At 45.0% G+C, this 22,076-nt stretch overlaps 1 protein-coding gene across 1 annotated transcript in view; it reads right to left on the bottom strand.

The window, feature by feature from the left end:
• Positions 1–276: 276 nt before the first annotated feature.
• Positions 277–22,076, bottom strand: part of LOC117429764 (phosphopantothenoylcysteine decarboxylase-like) — a 62,014-nt gene continuing 40,214 nt past the window's right edge. The window contains exon 6 of the mRNA XM_058999169.1: positions 277–1,311. Coding sequence (XP_058855152.1) covers positions 1,228–1,311 — 84 coding nt within the window. The 3' untranslated portion in view covers positions 277–1,227. The remainder of the gene's footprint in view (positions 1,312–22,076) is intronic.

Genomic DNA, 22,076 nt, shown 5'->3' with positions numbered 1-22,076 from the left:
GATTTTGAGTTACAGTGTTTTAAAATAAAATATCAAACAGAACGAAATTTCAATGTACCATTTGTAATTCAGTAATATGAGATAATTGGTCAGGGGTCTGAATACATTTGCAAGGCACTGTATATATATATATATATATATATAAATATATATATATATATATATATATATATATATATATATATATATATATATATATATATATATATATATATATATATATATATATATATAGTGAGATTAAGAGTTTCGAAGGGGTTAGAGACACAGAACGACCAGGAACTACATTTCCCAACAACGGGGAAAACGCACATTGCATGACGGGTAACAGCGGTAGCTTTAAAAAGCTGCTGGAATCAGATAGAGGGGAGGGTGAGAACAGGTGCACACATGAGCCGTGGGACGGGAGAGTACCTAACCAAGACGAAAGTGGGCAGCTGCATGGGGAGCGAGATTGGGATATTAACCAGTGGTAAACCAGAGGAATACAATTTTAGCACTTGTTCCTAAAAACGGTACAGTGTATTGGGGCATTGCATTGAAGCAACCTTGCGGACTACCATTGTCACCAGTCGGAGACAACAACTGTTTCTACAGCGGGACAGTGCACGGTGGCTCTACCTTGAAACAACACGGCAGACTACAAGCTTCCCTGCATCGGAGCAATGCAGAGAACACGGATTGCTGTAGAGTGAGTACGCTGTGTTTTACCTTTGATATGCTGGGAGCTACTGAAGTACGGGACTTGTGTGTATTCAGACAGAGTGCTTAAAGACTGTATCAAAAGCCCACGAACAGGGCAAGTGATTAACCCAGGAGAACTGTGTCCATCTGGAAGTGTGGAACGGTGTAAAAATACGCAGGGACACAAAAAGGGTGATTTAAACGAAACACAACTTTATTTTATGTCTGGGGAACAGTGGAACCTGCAACAAAAGAGAGGCGAGAGTTAGAGAACGCTCATTGCTCACTGTTTATCACCTGTATTAATTCTAATCTACACAGCAGTGTTATTACTTACCTTTACGAAAGGTTGGCTGGGTGTTGGGGCCCGACTCTACCGCAAACAGACCTCCGGGGCAGTCGGGAGTACAAACCTGTGAGTAGGACGGGGACGATCACAACTCCACAGCGCCATCTGGTGGATGTCCGTGACAACCTGGAAAAGAGAAAGAAACCACAATACCAAGCCAACACCAAAGGAACTGGGATACAACAAGCAACTACTTACCTGAGGGTCTCACTCCACAAAGAAAGTCCTGGACTGTGTTTTTTGAGTTTGTTTATTATTTGTCTTGATAACTGGAACTTCTGTGTGTTCATTTTTGGAATATAAGAGGAAAAGGAAAATCATTAAAACAGAAATCTCCTTGGACCTGGGTCTCTGTCACGTTCTTCTGCACCAAAACAGGCACTACTTGCACATCTCATACTTATGTGGACTATACCAGTTCACAATATATATATATATATATATATATATATATATATATATATATATATATATATATATATATATATATATATATTGTGATAAAGTAAAGGGTGTGGTTGTAGATGGTAAATACGTCAGGGCTGAGGTTTTGACAGCACTTTCTACCATCACAAAATGGCAGCAGGTAAAGGACTACATGTCACAAAATGGCCACCCACAGCACACTACAATTCCCACAATGCAAGGTGCCCAGGGTGTGGTAGCCACACCTGCCCTAAATTAGACATAATCGTCCACCTATAAAAGGGCTGGGGCACAGCATGGGGGAGGAGGAGTACAAGGTGGTTAAGTGAAAGAGAGAGAGAGAGAGAGAGAGAGAGAGAGAGAGAGAGAGAGAGAGAGAGAGAGAGAGAGAGAGAGAGAGAGAGAGAGAGAGAGAGAGAAAAGTGCTGGTAAGAATTATTGCTTTAAAACTAAAAGGAAGAAAAATAATTCTGTGTATGACTTGGACTGTTTTGACCACCCTTCTGGCGGATTAACCTGGACTGTATGAGAACCTGAACTGTGTTTGACCTCTGTATGGATTATCACCTAAGGCTTTGGATTGTCCAATAAAAGAAAAGGCACCGCCCTATTAAACCAAACTGACAATCTTGTGGTTACTATTGATCTGGAAGAGGAGGGGGAACAGAATAAAAATATAGTACAGCAGAGTGTATTTGTTACATGTGGTGGAGAATGCTGGCATTTGGATAACCGCAGCCCCAGTATAAAGAAAGCTAAAGAAAGAACAAAATGGAGGCTCTCATGCAAGCTCTTGTTGAAGCAACTAGGACGCAGCAGGTGGCACACCAAGAGACAGTGCGCATGCACCAGGAGACACTGCAGGCTCAACAAGAGACCAACCAGCTACTGAGAGGAAATCAGGAGAAGCTTGAAAAAGAAGTGAGGGAGAGTCTGAGAACCCTCGCTGAGAACATGGGAACAGCCCGTCCTGCAGAGACCAACGCCATCCGAACAAACCATTATTTGCAGAAGATGAATAAACAAGATGACGTGGAAGCATATTTGACAACCTTTGAAAGAACCGCAGAAAGGGAAAAATGGCCGAGAGCACAATGGGCTGGGTTGCTCGCACCATACTTGACGGGCGACGCTCAGAAAGCCTATTTTGATCTAGAGTTGATCGAATCCAATGACTATGATAAATTGAAAAATGAGATTCTGACCAGACTCGGTGTTACTCCAGCCGTGAGGGCTCATCGCTTCCACAACTGGATGTACCAACCTGGATTACCACCCCGGACCCAGATGTTCGATCTGATCCACCTCGCCCGGAAGTGGCTACAACCAGAGACCAACACCGCTGCAGGAGACAGTAGTACTGGACCACTTCCAACGCAGTCTACCCCGAGAAGTCTGACGCTGGGTAGGCCAGAATGAAGCACTTACTGCAGACAGCTTGGTTGGCCTTGTGGAGCGATACTTCACAGCGGAATCAGGTGATCGACTACAAGGCGAAAGACCCCAGTTCCCCAGGGCTTGGCGAACCAGCGGACAGGGTAAGACTGTTCCTAAGCATATTGGGGTAGTTGAGCAGCCTAGGGCTGTAAAAACATCAAGAGACTGGGGATTTGACAAAAAGACAGCAGCAGAAAGTCCGGGACAATGGCAGAGATATACCTCTCCCCCCCCGACCAGTCATTTGTTATAACTGTGATAAACCGGGACATATTGCTGCCCACTGTCCGCTCAAAGAAGAGCCTATGCAATGCAATGTGGGGAAGGTTGATACTGACGATGCTGTTCTGTATTCCTGTCCTGTAATAACTGCTTTTTCAGTGGGGGAGACTCCAGTAAACAAACATATGTGTAAAGTAAAGATTGATGGGACTGAGGTAATGGCTTTACTTGATTCGGGTAGCATGATCACTCTGGTTGCTGCGAAATTAGTGCCAACCTCCAAGTTGGATGAGTCTCCGGGAATCAATATTACGTGCATCCACGGGGACACACGTCAGTACCCAACAGCTATGGTAAACATACATACAGAAGCAGGAACACTTAATTACCAAGTTGCTGTTGTGTCAACGTTACCATATGATGTAATATTGGGCCGGTACTTCCCTAATTTCTCGAAGTTAGGTGCAAAATTGGGTAGTTTGGAACCCCCCATTCAAACAATAGAGGGAGGAGTCGTCCCTCAAAGTGAAGAGTGTGCTGCCTCAGTCTCATCATCAGGTGTAAAAGAGGGTGGGGTTATTGGTGAATCACTTCTGAAGGTTTTACTGGGTGAGGATAATGAACTACAAATGGAAGTGGTGAGGGGGAATCCCCAACCCAGTGTCAGTCAAGGGCCAGAGTTAGAAAACGGTATAACCAGTGAGGAACCCAGACCTAGTACTAGTACCGAATGGGTTGAACCAGCTGAGTCTGTAAACCCAGAGTTAGACTTGCCTAATTTAGAGGTTTTCCCCACTAATTTCGGAACGGCACAAGTCCAAGACCCCACATTGTATCACGCACGAGAAAGCGTAAAAATGATTAATGGGAACCCTGTTCAGAGTGATAACATGCCAGTAGGTTTTCCCTACTTCATGATGAAAAATGATTTACTGTATCGGGTTGATAAGTTGGGGGTAGACGTGATAGAGCAGTTGTTGGTGCCCACCAGTTTTAAACGGACAGTATTGGACTTGGCTCACGGTCATATTTTAGGGGGCCATCTAGGCATGGAAAAGACTCGGGAGAGGGTGTTACGGAGGTTTTACTGGCCAGGCGTATATGCTGATATTACTAACCATTGTAATTCATGTCCTGAATGCCAACACGCTGCCCCCAAACCAGCCTTTCGAAATCCCCTAGTTCCCCTACCTATAATAGAAACTCCTTTTGAAAGGATTGCAATGGATTTAGTGGGACCCCTACCTAAGTCTGCGAGGGGGCATCAATACATTTTAGTAGTGCTTGATTATGCCACGAGATATCCTGAAGCCGTTCTGCTACGGACCATGGCATCTAAGGTGATTGCAAAGGAACTTATGCTTATGTTTAGCCGGGTTGGCTTCCCAAAGGAAATACTCACAGACCAGGGAACCCCTTTTATGTCCAGGGTAACGGCAGACTTATGTCGCCTTTTGAAAATAAAACATTTACGAACCTCTGTATACCACCCTCAGACGGACGATCTTGTTGAGAGGTTCAACAAGACGCTCAAATCTATGCTCAGGAAAGCCATCGACAAAGATGGGAAAAACTGGGACTTTATGCTACCTTATTTAATGTTTGCCATACGTGAGGTACCACAGACATCACTTGGGTTTTCACCTTTTGAGTTACTGTATGGTAGGCACCCTCGGGGAATCCTTGACATTGCACGGGAATCCTGGGAACATGAAGCCACCCCCTTCAAAAGCGTAATTGAACATATCACACAGATGCATGATAGGATAGCGGCAGTAATTCCCATAGTGACGGAGCACCTAAGGAAGGCACAAGAACACCAAAGGTTCACTTATAACAGGTCAGCCACTCTACGAATCTTCCAGCCAGGCGATAGGGTGTTGGTGTTAGTACCCACGGTGGAATGTAAACTACTAGCTACGTGGAAAGGCCCGTATGAGGTAATAGAAAGGGTTGGTGAAGTAAATTACAGAATAAGGCAACCAGGTCGCAGAAGGTTGGAACAAATATATCATGTCAATTTACTGAAAGCATGGCGAGATAGAGAAGCCTTAGTGTCCATTGAAACCTACCCTACTTCTCCAATAGGGGCTCCAGAGGTGCATATCCCAGACACACTGTCACCCACACAAAAACACAAAGTGACCGAGTTTGTACAGAAGAATAAGAAGGTATTTTCAGGTATACCGGGTAGGACACAGATGATAACACATGACATTGTCACAGCACCAGGAAAGAGGGTAAACATGAGACCGTATGGGGTTCCCGAGGCACGTAGGACAGCCATTAAGGAAGAGGTTGAGAAGATGTTGAGACTAGGGGTCATAGAAGAGTCCTCAAGTGAGTGGTCCAGCCCCATAGTTTTAGTGCCGAAACCTGATGGGTCGTGGAGATTTTGCAACGACTTTCGAAAGTTAAATGAAGTGTCAAAATTTGATGCCTACCCTATGCCCAGGGTAGATGAACTTTTAGAGAAAATAGGAAAGGCCAGGTATATAACCACCCTAGACCTAACAAAGGGTTACTGGCAGATACCCCTTACCCCTAGAGCCCGGGAGAGGACTGCCTTCTCAACTCCCAATGGTTTGTTCCAATATACAGTGCTACCTTTCGGTCTCCATGGTGCCCCAGCCACATTCCAAAGACTAATGGACAAGATCCTGAGACCCCACCAAAGGTATGCAGCAGCATATCTGGATGATGTGGTGATCCATAGCCCTGATTGGGAAACGCATCTACCGAGAGTTCAGGCAGTCCTCAATAGTATCAGGGAAGCAGGGTTAACGGCCAATCGGGCCAAATGTAGTGTGGGTTTGGAAGAGGCAAAATACTTGGGGTACAATATAGGGAGAGGATTGGTAAAACCCCAGATCTCCAAGGTAGAAGCTATCAGAAACAGGCCAAAACCAGTTAATAAAAAACAAGTCAGGGCCTTTCTGGGTATTACGGGGTACTATCGCAGATTTATCCCTGGTTTTGCCACGATAGCTGCTCCTCTGACAGACATGACCAAGGGTAGAGGGCCGAATATGGTGAGGTGGACTGAAAGTGCTGAGGCCGCTTTCACAACCTTACAAGGGATGCTGTGTAGTGACCCTGTTCTAGTGGTCCCAGATTTCAGTAAGGAATTTATAGTGCAAACGGATGCTTCCGAGGTTGGGCTAGGGGCAGTTTTGTCACAACACCCGGTTTTGTTTTTGAGCAGGAAGCTGGAAGACAGAGAAAAGAATTATGCAATTGTTGAGAAAGAGTGCCTTGCGATAAAGTGGGCACTCGAATCTTTGAAATATTATTTGTTGGGTAGGTCTTTCACCCTGGTGAGTGATCATGCCCCACTCACCTGGATGCATCGGGCAAAAGAGAAAAATGCCCGGGTGATGCGATGGTTCCTCAGCTTCCAGCCTTTTCACTTTACTTTAACACACAGAGCCGGTAAGGATATGAGGATCGCAGATGGACTTTCTCGGGTTCATGCGTTCTTTGCTTCCCTCGCTCCTTCCCTGGAGTCAGAGCTGGGGGGGAGGATGTGTGATAAAGTAAAGGGTGTGGTTGTAGATGGTAAATACGTCAGGGCTGAGGTTTTGACAGCACTTTCTACCATCACAAAATGGCAGCAGGTAAAGGACTACATGTCACAAAATGGCCACCCACAGCACACTACAATTCCCACAATGCAAGGTGCCCAGGGTGTGGTAGCCACACCTGCCCTAAATTAGACATAATCGTCCACCTATAAAAGGGCTGGGGCACAGCACGGGGGAGGAGAAGTACAAGGTGGTTAAGTGAGAGAGAGAGAGAGAGAGAGAGAGAGAGAGAGAGAGAGAGAGAGAGAGAGAGAGAGAGAGAGAGAGAGAGAGAGAGAGAGAGAAAGAAAGAAAAGTGCTGGTAAGAATTATTGCTTTAAAACTAAAAGGAAGAAAAATAATTCTGTGTATGACTTGGACTGTTTTGACCACCCTTCTGGCGGATTAACCTGGACTGTATGAGAACCTGAACTGTGTTTGACCTCTGTATGGATTATCACCTAAGGCTTTGGATTGTCCAATAAAAGAAAAGGCACCGCCCTATTAAACCAAACTGACAATCTTGTGGTTACTATTGATCTGGAAGAGGAGGGGGAACAGAATAAAAATATAGTACAGCAGAGTGTATTTGTTACATGTGGTGGAGAATGCTGGCATTTGGATAACCGCAGCCCCAGTATAAAGAAAGCTAAAGAAAGAACAAAATGGAGGCTCTCATGCAAGCTCTTGTTGAAGCAACTAGGACGCAGCAGGTGGCACACCAAGAGACAGTGCGCATGCACCAGGAGACACTGCAGGCTCAACAAGAGACCAACCAGCTACTGAGAGGAAATCAGGAGAAGCTTGAAAAAGAAGTGAGGGAGAGTCTGAGAACCCTCGCTGAGAACATGGGAACAGCCCGTCCTGCAGAGACCAACGCCATCCGAACAAACCATTATTTGCAGAAGATGAATAAACAAGATGACGTGGAAGCATATTTGACAACCTTTGAAAGAACCGCAGAAAGGGAAAAATGGCCGAGAGCACAATGGGCTGGGTTGCTCGCACCATACTTGACGGGCGACGCTCAGAAAGCCTATTTTGATCTAGAGTTGATCGAATCCAATGACTATGATAAATTGAAAAATGAGATTCTGACCAGACTCGGTGTTACTCCAGCCGTGAGGGCTCATCGCTTCCACAACTGGATGTACCAACCTGGATTACCACCCCGGACCCAGATGTTCGATCTGATCCACCTCGCCCGGAAGTGGCTACAACCAGAGACCAACACCGCTGCAGGAGACAGTAGTACTGGACCACTTCCAACGCAGTCTACCCCGAGAAGTCTGACGCTGGGTAGGCCAGAATGAAGCACTTACTGCAGACAGCTTGGTTGGCCTTGTGGAGCGATACTTCACAGCGGAATCAGGTGATCGACTACAAGGCGAAAGACCCCAGTTCCCCAGGGCTTGGCGAACCAGCGGACAGGGTAAGACTGTTCCTAAGCATATTGGGGTAGTTGAGCAGCCTAGGGCTGTAAAAACATCAAGAGACTGGGGATTTGACAAAAAGACAGCAGCAGAAAGTCCGGGACAATGGCAGAGATATACCTCTCCCCCCCCGACCAGTCATTTGTTATAACTGTGATAAACCGGGACATATTGCTGCCCACTGTCCGCTCAAAGAAGAGCCTATGCAATGCAATGTGGGGAAGGTTGATACTGACGATGCTGTTCTGTATTCCTGTCCTGTAATAACTGCTTTTTCAGTGGGGGAGACTCCAGTAAACAAACATATGTGTAAAGTAAAGATTGATGGGACTGAGGTAATGGCTTTACTTGATTCGGGTAGCATGATCACTCTGGTTGCTGCGAAATTAGTGCCAACCTCCAAGTTGGATGAGTCTCCGGGAATCAATATTACGTGCATCCACGGGGACACACGTCAGTACCCAACAGCTATGGTAAACATACATACAGAAGCAGGAACACTTAATTACCAAGTTGCTGTTGTGTCAACGTTACCATATGATGTAATATTGGGCCGGTACTTCCCTAATTTCTCGAAGTTAGGTGCAAAATTGGGTAGTTTGGAACCCCCCATTCAAACAATAGAGGGAGGAGTCGTCCCTCAAAGTGAAGAGTGTGCTGCCTCAGTCTCATCATCAGGTGTAAAAGAGGGTGGGGTTATTGGTGAATCACTTCTGAAGGTTTTACTGGGTGAGGATAATGAACTACAAATGGAAGTGGTGAGGGGGAATCCCCAACCCAGTGTCAGTCAAGGGCCAGAGTTAGAAAACGGTATAACCAGTGAGGAACCCAGACCTAGTACTAGTACCGAATGGGTTGAACCAGCTGAGTCTGTAAACCCAGAGTTAGACTTGCCTAATTTAGAGGTTTTCCCCACTAATTTCGGAACGGCACAAGTCCAAGACCCCACATTGTATCACGCACGAGAAAGCGTAAAAATGATTAATGGGAACCCTGTTCAGAGTGATAACATGCCAGTAGGTTTTCCCTACTTCATGATGAAAAATGATTTACTGTATCGGGTTGATAAGTTGGGGGTAGACGTGATAGAGCAGTTGTTGGTGCCCACCAGTTTTAAACGGACAGTATTGGACTTGGCTCACGGTCATATTTTAGGGGGCCATCTAGGCATGGAAAAGACTCGGGAGAGGGTGTTACGGAGGTTTTACTGGCCAGGCGTATATGCTGATATTACAAACCATTGTAATTCATGTCCTGAATGCCAACACGCTGCCCCCAAACCAGCCTTTCGAAATCCCCTAGTTCCCCTACCTATAATAGAAACTCCTTTTGAAAGGATTGCGATGGATTTAGTGGGACCCCTACCTAAGTCTGCGAGGGGGCATCAATACATTTTAGTAGTGCTTGATTATGCCACGAGATATCCTGAAGCCGTTCTGCTACGGACCATGGCATCTAAGGTGATTGCAAAGGAACTTATGCTTATGTTTAGCCGGGTTGGCTTCCCAAAGGAAATACTCACAGACCAGGGAACCCCTTTTATGTCCAGGGTAACGGCAGACTTATGTCGCCTTTTGAAAATAAAACATTTACGAACCTCTGTATACCACCCTCAGACGGACGATCTTGTTGAGAGGTTCAACAAGACGCTCAAATCTATGCTCAGGAAAGCCATCGACAAAGATGGGAAAAACTGGGACTTTATGCTACCTTATTTAATGTTTGCCATACGTGAGGTACCACAGACATCACTTGGGTTTTCACCTTTTGAGTTACTGTATGGTAGGCACCCTCGGGGAATCCTTGACATTGCACGGGAATCCTGGGAACATGAAGCCACCCCCTTCAAAAGCGTAATTGAACATATCACACAGATGCATGATAGGATAGCGGCAGTAATTCCCATAGTGACGGAGCACCTAAGGAAGGCACAAGAACACCAAAGGTTCACTTATAACAGGTCAGCCACTCTACGAATCTTCCAGCCAGGCGATAGGGTGTTGGTGTTAGTACCCACGGTGGAATGTAAACTACTAGCTACGTGGAAAAGCCCGTATGAGGTAATAGAAAGGGTTGGTGAAGTAAATTACAGAATAAGGCAACCAGGTCGCAGAAGGTTGGAACAAATATATCATGTCAATTTACTGAAAGCATGGCGAGATAGAGAAGCCTTAGTGTCCATTGAAACCTACCCTACTTCTCCAATAGGGGCTCCAGAGGTGCATATCCCAGACACACTGTCACCCACACAAAAACACAAAGTGACCGAGTTTGTACAGAAGAATAAGAAGGTATTTTCAGGTATACCGGGTAGGACACAGATGATAACACATGACATTGTCACAGCACCAGGAAAGAGGGTAAACATGAGACCGTATGGGGTTCCCGAGGCACGTAGGACAGCCATTAAGGAAGAGGTTGAGAAGATGTTGAGACTAGGGGTCATAGAAGAGTCCTCAAGTGAGTGGTCCAGCCCCATAGTTTTAGTGCCGAAACCTGATGGGTCGTGGAGATTTTGCAACGACTTTCGAAAGTTAAATGAAGTGTCAAAATTTGATGCCTACCCTATGCCCAGGGTAGATGAACTTTTAGAGAAAATAGGAAAGGCCAGGTATATAACCACCCTAGACCTAACAAAGGGTTACTGGCAGATACCCCTTACCCCTAGAGCCCGGGAGAGGACTGCCTTCTCAACTCCCAATGGTTTGTTCCAATATACAGTGCTACCTTTCGGTCTCCATGGTGCCCCAGCCACATTCCAAAGACTAATGGACAAGATCCTGAGACCCCACCAAAGGTATGCAGCAGCATATCTGGATGATGTGGTGATCCATAGCCCTGATTGGGAAACGCATCTACCGAGAGTTCAGGCAGTCCTCAATAGTATCAGGGAAGCAGGGTTAACGGCCAATCGGGCCAAATGTAGTGTGGGTTTGGAAGAGGCAAAATACTTGGGGTACAATATAGGGAGAGGATTGGCAAAACCCCAGATCTCCAAGGTAGAAGCTATCAGAAACAGGCCAAAACCAGTTAATAAAAAACAAGTCAGGGCCTTTCTGGGTATTACGGGGTACTATCGCAGATTTATCCCTGGTTTTGCCACGATAGCTGCTCCTCTGACAGACATGACCAAGGGTAGAGGGCCGAATATGGTGAGGTGGACTGAAAGTGCTGAGGCCGCTTTCACAACCTTACAAGGGATGCTGTGTAGTGACCCTGTTCTAGTGGTCCCAGATTTCAGTAAGGAATTTATAGTGCAAACGGATGCTTCCGAGGTTGGGCTAGGGGCAGTTTTGTCACAACACCCGGTTTTGTTTTTGATCAGGAAGCTGGAAGACAGAGAAAAGAATTATGCAATTGTTGAGAAAGAGTGCCTTGCGATAAAGTGGGCACTCGAATCTTTGAAATATTATTTGTTGGGTAGGTCTTTCACCCTGGTGAGTGATCATGCCCCACTCACCTGGATGCATCGGGCAAAAGAGAAAAATGCCCGGGTGATGCGATGGTTCCTCAGCTTCCAGCCTTTTCACTTTACTTTAACACACAGAGCCGGTAAGGATATGAGGATCGCAGATGGACTTTCTCGGGTTCATGCGTTCTTTGCTTCCCTCGCTCCTTCCCTGGAGTCAGAGCTGGGGGGGAGGATGTGTGATAAAGTAAAGGGTGTGGTTGTAGATGGTAAATACGTCAGGGCTGAGGTTTTGACAGCACTTTCTACCATCACAAAATGGCAGCAGGTAAAGGACTACATGTCACAAAATGGCCACCCACAGCACACTACAATTCCCACAATGCAAGGTGCCCAGGGTGTGGTAGCCACACCTGCCCTAAATTAGACATAATCGTCCACCTATAAAAGGGCTGGGGCACAGCACGGGGGAGGAGAAGTACAAGGTGGTTAAGTGAGAGAGAGAGAGAGAGAGAGAGAGAGAGAGAGAGAGAGAGAGAGAGAGAGAGAGAGAAAGAAAGAAAAGTGCTGGTAAGAATTATTGCTTTAAAACTAAAAGGAAGAAAAATAATTCTGTGTATGACTTGGACTGTTTTGACCACCCTTCTGGCGGATTAACCTGGACTGTATGAGAACCTGAACTGTGTTTGACCTCTGTATGGATTATCACCTAAGGCTTTGGATTGTCCAATAAAAGAAAAGGCACCGCCCTATTAAACCAAACTGACAATCTTGTGGTTACTATTGATCTGGAAGAGGAGGGGGAACAGAATAAAAATATAGTACAGCAGAGTGTATTTGTTACATGTGGTGGAGAATGCTGGCATTTGGATAACCGCAGCCCCAGTATAAAGAAAGCTAAAGAAAGAACAAAATGGAGGCTCTCATGCAAGCTCTTGTTGAAGCAACTAGGACGCAGCAGGTGGCACACCAAGAGACAGTGCGCATGCACCAGGAGACACTGCAGGCTCAACAAGAGACCAACCAGCTACTGAGAGGAAATCAGGAGAAGCTTGAAAAAGAAGTGAGGGAGAGTCTGAGAACCCTCGCTGAGAACATGGGAACAGCCCGTCCTGCAGAGACCAACGCCATCCGAACAAACCATTATTTGCAGAAGATGAATAAACAAGATGACGTGGAAGCATATTTGACAACCTTTGAAAGAACCGCAGAAAGGGAAAAATGGCCGAGAGCACAATGGGCTGGGTTGCTCGCACCATACTTGACGGGCGACGCTCAGAAAGCCTATTTTGATCTAGAGTTGATCGAATCCAATGACTATGATAAATTGAAAAATGAGATTCTGACCAGACTCGGTGTTACTCCAGCCGTGAGGGCTCATCGCTTCCACAACTGGATGTACCAACCTGGATTACCACCCCGGACCCAGATGTTCGATCTGATCCACCTCGCCCGGAAGTGGCTACAACCAGAGACCAACACCGCTGCAGGAGACAGTAGTACTGGACCACTTCCAACGCAGTCTACCCCGAGAAGTCTGACGCTGGGTAGGCCAGAATGAAGCACTTACTGCAGACAGCTTGGTTGGCTCACGGTCATATTTTAGGGGGCCATCTAGGCATGGAAAAGACTCGGGAGAGGGTGTTACGGAGGTTTTACTGGCCAGGCGTATATGCTGATATTACTAACCATTGTAATTCATGTCCTGAATGCCAACACGCTGCCCCCAAACCAGCCTTTCGAAATCCCCTAGTTCCCCTACCTATAATAGAAACTCCTTTTGAAAGGATTGCGATGGATTTAGTGGGACCCCTACCTAAGTCTGCGAGGGGGCATCAATACATTTTAGTAGTGCTTGATTATGCCACGAGATATCCTGAAGCCGTTCTGCTACGGACCATGGCATCTAAGGTGATTGCAAAGGAACTTATGCTTATGTTTAGCCGGGTTGGCTTCCCAAAGGAAATACTCACAGACCAGGGAACCCCTTTTATGTCCAGGGTAACGGCAGACTTATGTCGCCTTTTGAAAATAAAACATTTACGAACCTCTGTATACCACCCTCAGACGGACGATCTTGTTGAGAGGTTCAACAAGACGCTCAAATCTATGCTCAGGAAAGCCATCGACAAAGATGGGAAAAACTGGGACTTTATGCTACCTTATTTAATGTTTGCCATACGTGAGGTACCACAGACATCACTTGGGTTTTCACCTTTTGAGTTACTGTATGGTAGGCACCCTCGGGGAATCCTTGACATTGCACGGGAATCCTGGGAACATGAAGCCACCCCCTTCAAAAGCGTAATTGAACATATCACACAGATGCATGATAGGATAGCGGCAGTAATTCCCATAGTGACGGAGCACCTAAGGAAGGCACAAGAACACCAAAGGTTCACTTATAACAGGTCAGCCACTCTACGAATCTTCCAGCCAGGCGATAGGGTGTTGGTGTTAGTACCCACGGTGGAATGTAAACTACTAGCTACGTGGAAAAGCCCGTATGAGGTAATAGAAAGGGTTGGTGAAGTAAATTACAGAATAAGGCAACCAGGTCGCAGAAGGTTGGAACAAATATATCATGTCAATTTACTGAAAGCATGGCGAGATAGAGAAGCCTTAGTGTCCATTGAAACCTACCCTACTTCTCCAATAGGGGCTCCAGAGGTGCATATCCCAGACACACTGTCACCCACACAAAAACACAAAGTGACCGAGTTTGTACAGAAGAATAAGAAGGTATTTTCAGGTATACCGGGTAGGACACAGATGATAACACATGACATTGTCACAGCACCAGGAAAGAGGGTAAACATGAGACCGTATGGGGTTCCCGAGGCACGTAGGACAGCCATTAAGGAAGAGGTTGAGAAGATGTTGAGACTAGGGGTCATAGAAGAGTCCTCAAGTGAGTGGTCCAGCCCCATAGTTTTAGTGCCGAAACCTGATGGGTCGTGGAGATTTTGCAACGACTTTCGAAAGTTAAATGAAGTGTCAAAATTTGATGCCTACCCTATGCCCAGGGTAGATGAACTTTTAGAGAAAATAGGAAAGGCCAGGTATATAACCACCCTAGACCTAACAAAGGGTTACTGGCAGATACCCCTTACCCCTAGAGCCCGGGAGAGGACTGCCTTCTCAACTCCCAATGGTTTGTTCCAATATACAGTGCTACCTTTCGGTCTCCATGGTGCCCCAGCCACATTCCAAAGACTAATGGACAAGATCCTGAGACCCCACCAAAGGTATGCAGCAGCATATCTGGATGATGTGGTGATCCATAGCCCTGATTGGGAAACGCATCTACCGAGAGTTCAGGCAGTCCTCAATAGTATCAGGGAAGCAGGGTTAACGGCCAATCGGGCCAAATGTAGTGTGGGTTTGGAAGAGGCAAAATACTTGGGGTACAATATAGGGAGAGGATTGGCAAAACCCCAGATCTCCAAGGTAGAAGCTATCAGAAACAGGCCAAAACCAGTTAATAAAAAACAAGTCAGGGCCTTTCTGGGTATTACGGGGTACTATCGCAGATTTATCCCTGGTTTTGCCACGATAGCTGCTCCTCTGACAGACATGACCAAGGGTAGAGGGCCGAATATGGTGAGGTGGACTGAAAGTGCTGAGGCCGCTTTCACAACCTTACAAGGGATGCTGTGTAGTGACCCTGTTCTAGTGGTCCCAGATTTCAGTAAGGAATTTATAGTGCAAACGGATGCTTCCGAGGTTGGGCTAGGGGCAGTTTTGTCACAACACCCGGTTTTGTTTTTGATCAGGAAGCTGGAAGACAGAGAAAAGAATTATGCAATTGTTGAGAAAGAGTGCCTTGCGATAAAGTGGGCACTCGAATCTTTGAAATATTATTTGTTGGGTAGGTCTTTCACCCTGGTGAGTGATCATGCCCCACTCACCTGGATGCATCGGGCAAAAGAGAAAAATGCCCGGGTGATGCGATGGTTCCTCAGCTTCCAGCCTTTTCACTTTACTTTAACACACAGAGCCGGTAAGGATATGAGGATCGCAGATGGACTTTCTCGGGTTCATGCGTTCTTTGCTTCCCTCGCTCCTTCCCTGGAGTCAGAGCTGGGGGGGAGGATGTGTGATAAAGTAAAGGGTGTGGTTGTAGATGGTAAATACGTCAGGGCTGAGGTTTTGACAGCACTTTCTACCATCACAAAATGGCAGCAGGTAAAGGACTACATGTCACAAAATGGCCACCCACAGCACACTACAATTCCCACAATGCAAGGTGCCCAGGGTGTGGTAGCCACACCTGCCCTAAATTAGACATAATCGTCCACCTATAAAAGGGCTGGGGCACAGCACGGGGGAGGAGAAGTACAAGGTGGTTAAGTGAGAGAGAGAGAGAGAGAGAGAGAGAGAGAGAGAGAGAGAGAGAGAGAGAGAGAGAGAGAGAGAGAGAAAGAAAGAAAAGTGCTGGTAAGAATTATTGCTTTAAAACTAAAAGGAAGAAAAATAATTCTGTGTATGACTTGGACTGTTTTGACCACCCTTCTGGCGGATTAACCTGGACTGTATGAGAACCTGAACTGTGTTTGACCTCTGTATGGATTATCACCTAAGGCTTTGGATTGTCCAATAAAAGAACAGGCACCGCCCTGTTAAACCAAACTGACAGTCTTGTGGTTACTATTGATCTGGAAGAGGAGGGGGAACAGAATAAAAATATAGTACAGCAGAGTGTATTTGTTACAATATATATATACAGTGCCTATAGAAAGTCTACACCCCCTTGAACTTTTTTCACATTCTGTTGTCTCAGAGTTTCATGCATTTAAATGAGGATTTTTTTCCACTTATCTACACACCATACTCCACACTGTTAAGGGGGAAAAAAGTTTTTATTGAGAAAAAAATTATATATCAAAAATACAAAACTGAAAGATCATAATTGGATAAGTCTCCACCCCCCTGAGTTAATACTTGGTGGAAGCACCTTTGGCAGCAATTACAGCTGTGAGTCTGTTGGGATAGATCTCTACCAACTTTGCACACCTAGATTTGGCAATATTTGACCATTCTTCTTTATAAAACTGTTCAAGCTCTGTCAAATTACTTGGGGAGTGTTGATGGACAGCAATCTTCATGTCATGTCACAAATTTTCGACCTCTAAATTGGACATTTACCTTTTAGTTCCTTAGCCACTCCAGTGTAGCTTTGGCTGTGTGCTTTTGGTCGTTGTCATGCTGAAAGGTTACTTGCAGAGGGCAGCAGGTTTTCCTTGTATTCCATTCATTTTCCCTTTTATCCTGACAAGTGCCCCAGTCCCTGCCCATGAGAAACATCCCCATAACATGATGCTGCCACCACCATGCTTCACAGTAGGGATGGTGTTCTTTGGGTGATGCGCGGTGTTGGGTTTGCGCCAAACATAACGCTTTGCATTTAGGCCAAAAAATTCCATTTTAGTTTCGTCAGACCACAAAACTTTTTGCCACATGGCTACAGAATCTCCTGAGTGTTTTTTTTTGCTTCAAACGGCATTCAAGGTGGGCTTTCTTGCGTAATGGCTTCATTCTTGCCACCCTACCATACAGGCCAGATTTGTGGAGTGCTTGGGATATTGTTGTCACATGCACACTTTCACCAGTCTTGGCCATAAAAGCCTGTAGCTCTTACAAAGTTGCCATTGGCCTCTTGGTAGCCTCTCTAATCAGTCTCCTTCTTGCTCAGTCATCCAGTTTGGAGGGACGGCCTGATATAGACAGGGTCTTGGTGGTGCCATACACCTTCCACTTCTTAATAATCGTCTTGACCATGCTCCAAGGGATATTCAAGACCTTTGATATTTTTTTATACCCATCCCCTGATCTGTGCCTTTCAACAACTTTGTCCCAGAGTTCTTTTGAAAGCGCCTTGGTGCTCATGGTTGAGTCTTTGCTTTGAAATGCACTACCCAGCAGAGGGAACCTACAGGAACTGCTGAATTTGTCCTGAAATCATGTGAATCACTACAATTTACCACAGGTGGAGGCCACTTAACTTGGTGTGTGATTTTGAAGGCGATTCGTTACACCTGAGCTAATTTAGGATTGCTATTACAAGGGGGGGTGGCACTTACCCAACCAAGCTATTTCAGTTTTTATTTTTAATTAATTTTCTACACATTTCTAGAATATTTTTTTCACTTGGAAGTTGTGGGGTAGGATTTGTAGATAAATGAAAAAAAAAGTATTTTAATGCATTTTAATTCCAGGCTATAAGGCAACAAAAGGTGGGTGTAGACTTTCTATAGGCACTGTATATATATATATATATATATATATATATATATATATATATATATATATATAGGAAGTAAGTGAAATAGTCATGTAAAGAGTATGGTAACTAGCATGTGCATTACAAATATTCTTTCCATATGGAAAAAAAACACTTGACAGTTTAAATGATAGCATTGCAACGGTTAGATTATATGACACTAGTTCTTTAAATTGTTCTTTAAATGTGCTGTGTTATACCGTTGCGATGAAATGACCAACAGAACAAACCACACTTTTCAGAGACGCAGGTTTTGAAATGCCGTGGTAGGAAACTGGAAATGGAAACTTACCCTAACTGAAAATCAAAACGTTTCATGTGGTTTTACAATGTTTGAAACCACGTGGAAAAAAAGAGATAAATACAGTAAAAACAAAACTTAAGTGAAACACTAGAAGCAATAAATAAATGAATGGCGACCCTCGGACACACTGCATGCAGAAACAGAACTCCACTGAGTACATTCTTCTGTGATGCAAATGATACTGACCCTAAAACAAAAACCTTAGAGGCATAAGAATTAATCCAAACAACATTCCTGAAAGCAACTGTAACATGAAAGATACAATTAGGAAGGAAGTTCTGCCAAAAGCCTCAGAGGTACACTCAATATGTCTGTTCTGTGGGCAGGTTCTTTTTCACCTCTCATACCAAACTATACTAAGCTTTTCAAACTGGGGGCCAAAACAATAATGACATGACGTGGCTGCAGAAGTATGTGCAGTCTTGCATTCAATTCAAGCTTCGGTTTAGATACTAACATTGTGTATGCAATATGTCTACATCATTTGCATCTTATGGTGATGAATTCATCCCAAACCTCTTGCATTGAAAACAATAAACATCAATGCAAATAACAACCTTTACATTTACAGCAAGATCTATTTGCATATATTGTTTACCTGCACATTCATTTCCTCTACAAGGACTGCATATATATGTGCTGTAGAAGCCATTTCTTCCTGTACATGCAAGCCCACGCCCATTGACGCGTTTGATTTGGCATTGTATGTTGCAGAGCTGCGCTTACACTCCGACTTTTAAGAATGTGTTTGTTAACATTTATGTATTTAGCTTTTTTTTTTTTTTTTACAAAACTGCCCCTTAGTCGCACCCCCCTTAGTGACTCTCCACGGCCCCCCAGGGGGGCGCGCCCCCCAGTTTGCACACCACTGCTGTAGCTGACCAACCAATCTCATGAACGGAACGCAGGCAGGACTAAGGTGTCACACAGTGTGTGACTGTGCTTCAAATCCACCCACATGGTAATCAACATTGACATATCACTGAGACCCATTATGATTTCCATTTAAACACCAGGTCACTTTTTTATTAGTATAATGGTGCGATGTTTTATATATATATAGATTTTTTTGTGGGTTGTAGTAGTATATAGAGGGAGTCTGAGAGAAAAAATGACACCAAAGTTTGGTGCTTCTTTCATTTGTTTGGTGTGCAAGGTAATCAAACATGCAATCTTCAGGTGTGAAAAAGTTATTGCCCCCCTGGTTAACTCAACCCAATTAAAGGGATAATTAGGGTCAGCTGTTTAAGTACTTTGGTTAACAACCAGGCCTGATTTGGGCCAGCCCTGCCCAATATAAATCTGACTAACTTTGGCCCTTACCATCAGAGTGAAGTTGTCAGCACACAGGTTCTAGAGGCGCATCATGCCACGAACAAAAGAAATTCCTGAAGACCTCCGGAAAAAAGTTGTTGATGCCTATCAGTCTGGAAAGGGTTACAAAGCCATTTCTAAGGCTCTGGGGCTCCACCGAACCACAGTCAGAGCCATATTGTCCAAATGGAGAAAGTTTGGGACAGTAGTGAATCTTCCCAGGAGTGGCTGTCCTGCCAAAATCTCCAAGAGCAAGCCGTAAAATCGTCCCGGAAGTCACAAAGAACCCTAGAACAACATCCAGGGATCTGCAGACCTTTCTCGCCTCGGCTAAGGTCAGTGTTCATGACTCCACCACCAGAAAGACACAGGGCAAAAATAGGATTCATGGCAGAGTAGCAAGGCGGAAACCATTGCTCACTAAGAAGAACATGAATGCTCGTCTCAAGTTTGCCAAAAAGCACCTGGATGATCCTCAAGAGTTCTGGAACAATGTTCTATGGACAGATGAGTCAAAAGTGGAACTTTTTGGCCGACATGGGCACCGTTATGTCTGGCGAAAACCAAACACTGCATTCCACAGTAAGAACCTCATACCAACGGTCAAGCATGGTGTAGTGTCATGGTTTGGGGATGCTTTGCTGCATCAGGACCTGGACGCCTTGCCATCATTGAAGGAACCATGAAATCTGCTCTGTATCAGAGAATTCTACAGGAGAATGTCAGGCCATCCATCCGTGAGCTGAAGCAGAAGCGCAGCTGGGTCATGCAGCAAGACAATGATCCGAAACACATAAGCAAGTCTACATCAGAATGGTTGAAGAACAAGAAATTTAAAGTTTTGGAATGGCCTAGTCAAAGTCCAAACCTAAACCCCATTGAGATGTTGTGGCAGGACCTGAAACGAGCAGTTCATGCTCGAAAACCCACAAATGTCACTAAGTTGAAGCAGTTCTCCATGGAGGAGTGGGCCAAAATTCCTCCACGGCGCTGTGAGAGACTACTCAATAACTACAGGAAGTGTTTGGTTGCAGTTATTGCTGCTAAAGGTGGCGTAACCAGTTACTGAGTCTAAGGGGGCGATTACTTTTTTACACGGGGGCATTGGGTGTTGCATAACTTTCTTTAATAAATAAATGAAATATGTATAAAACATTTGTGTTATTTGTTCACTCAGGGTCCCTTTTATCTAATATTAGGTTTTGGTTGAAGATCTGATAACATTCAGTGTCAAAAATATGCAAAAATCAGACAGGGGCAAATACTTTTTCACGGCACTGTATATATATTGTAAAAGGAACTCACCCACTCGGGTTCGTTGCCCCTTTAAAAACACGACCCAGGACACTCAAATTGGATTTTCAGCGCGGTTGCGCAATTTTTTTAATAACACACAAAAGTAACAAACACACAAAATAAACACCTAGCTCTTTCTGAGCACTAACTACACACGCAGGAACCTAACTATCACAGGACGGCTAAGCCGTTTCCCTGTTCCACAAAACTTAACCATACAGGTTTGCACTGTACCTTTCTCTCGGGACTGCCGGGAAGCAGAGCACTCCTTTCTGCCTCCTTCCATTCAGCAGCCTCGAGCAGACTGCGTGCTCTCCTTTTTAAACCCCGCACCTGGGCCTAATTTCCAATAACGCCCAGGTGCGGATGATAATTAATAATAAAACAATTAAACAATTAAACAAAACAATAAAGCAAACAACCAAAACACAGGTACATTCTCTCGCAGGGAGGTTTTAACCCCCTCCCTGCTGTCTCTCACAACCCTCTACGTTACAATATATATATATATATATATATATATATATATATATATATATATATATATATATATATTGTAATATAGCTGCACGTCACTCGGTTCTAGCCCCTTTACAAATTGACCCAGCACACAAGAAATTGGGTTTTTATGCGCTGACGCGCTATTTTTAATTCACACAACAAAATAAACAAACACAAAACAACACCTAGCTCCTTCGGAGCGCTAACTAAACCTCAGGAACACCCTGACTATAAAGTGGGACGGCTAAGCCGTTTCCCCACAACACAAAACAAATACACACAGTATTTTTACAAAACCCTTACTTTTTCCCGTGGCTGCTTGGACACAGAACACTCTACCTGTCTCCTTCTATACAGCAGCCCTGTGCAGACTGACTGCACCTCTTATATACCCTGCACCTGGTCCTAATTTACAATCACTACCAGGTGCAGGGGATCATTAACAATAAACCAATTAAATAAAACAATTAACCACTAAGGTTTTTTCCTCTGGGAGATGTAGTCCCATTCCCCCAGGACTACACTACCTTACACTTCCTCCCCCTTGTCTTTACAAGACACCGGCCATTTAACGGCCATCTCCCCCCCCACCCTTAAAAGCCCACCCACCCTCAAGTCCCAAGTCTTTGGTTTTCACCCTCTTCCACAGGCGTGCTTGAGGGTGGGTCGGTCCTTCCTCCGGCACACTCAGGAAGGGACCACGCACCAGCCTGAAGGGACCAGGACGGCTTGTCTTGGGTGACCGAAACGCAGGCCTTTGACCGGGAGTGAGCTGTGACAGGCAGAAGTGGGTCGCTCGGGACCGGCGCAGCGACGTCTGGGACCCTGAGGGGAACAAAGTGGAAGGAAGGGGGA

The sequence above is a fragment of the Acipenser ruthenus genome, chromosome 24 (genome assembly GCF_902713425.1).
Source record: "Acipenser ruthenus chromosome 24, fAciRut3.2 maternal haplotype, whole genome shotgun sequence".
NCBI lineage: Eukaryota > Metazoa > Chordata > Actinopteri > Acipenseriformes > Acipenseridae > Acipenser > Acipenser ruthenus.
The sequence above is the reverse complement of the archived record's forward strand: the minus strand, read 5'-3'. Positions and strand labels throughout refer to the sequence as shown.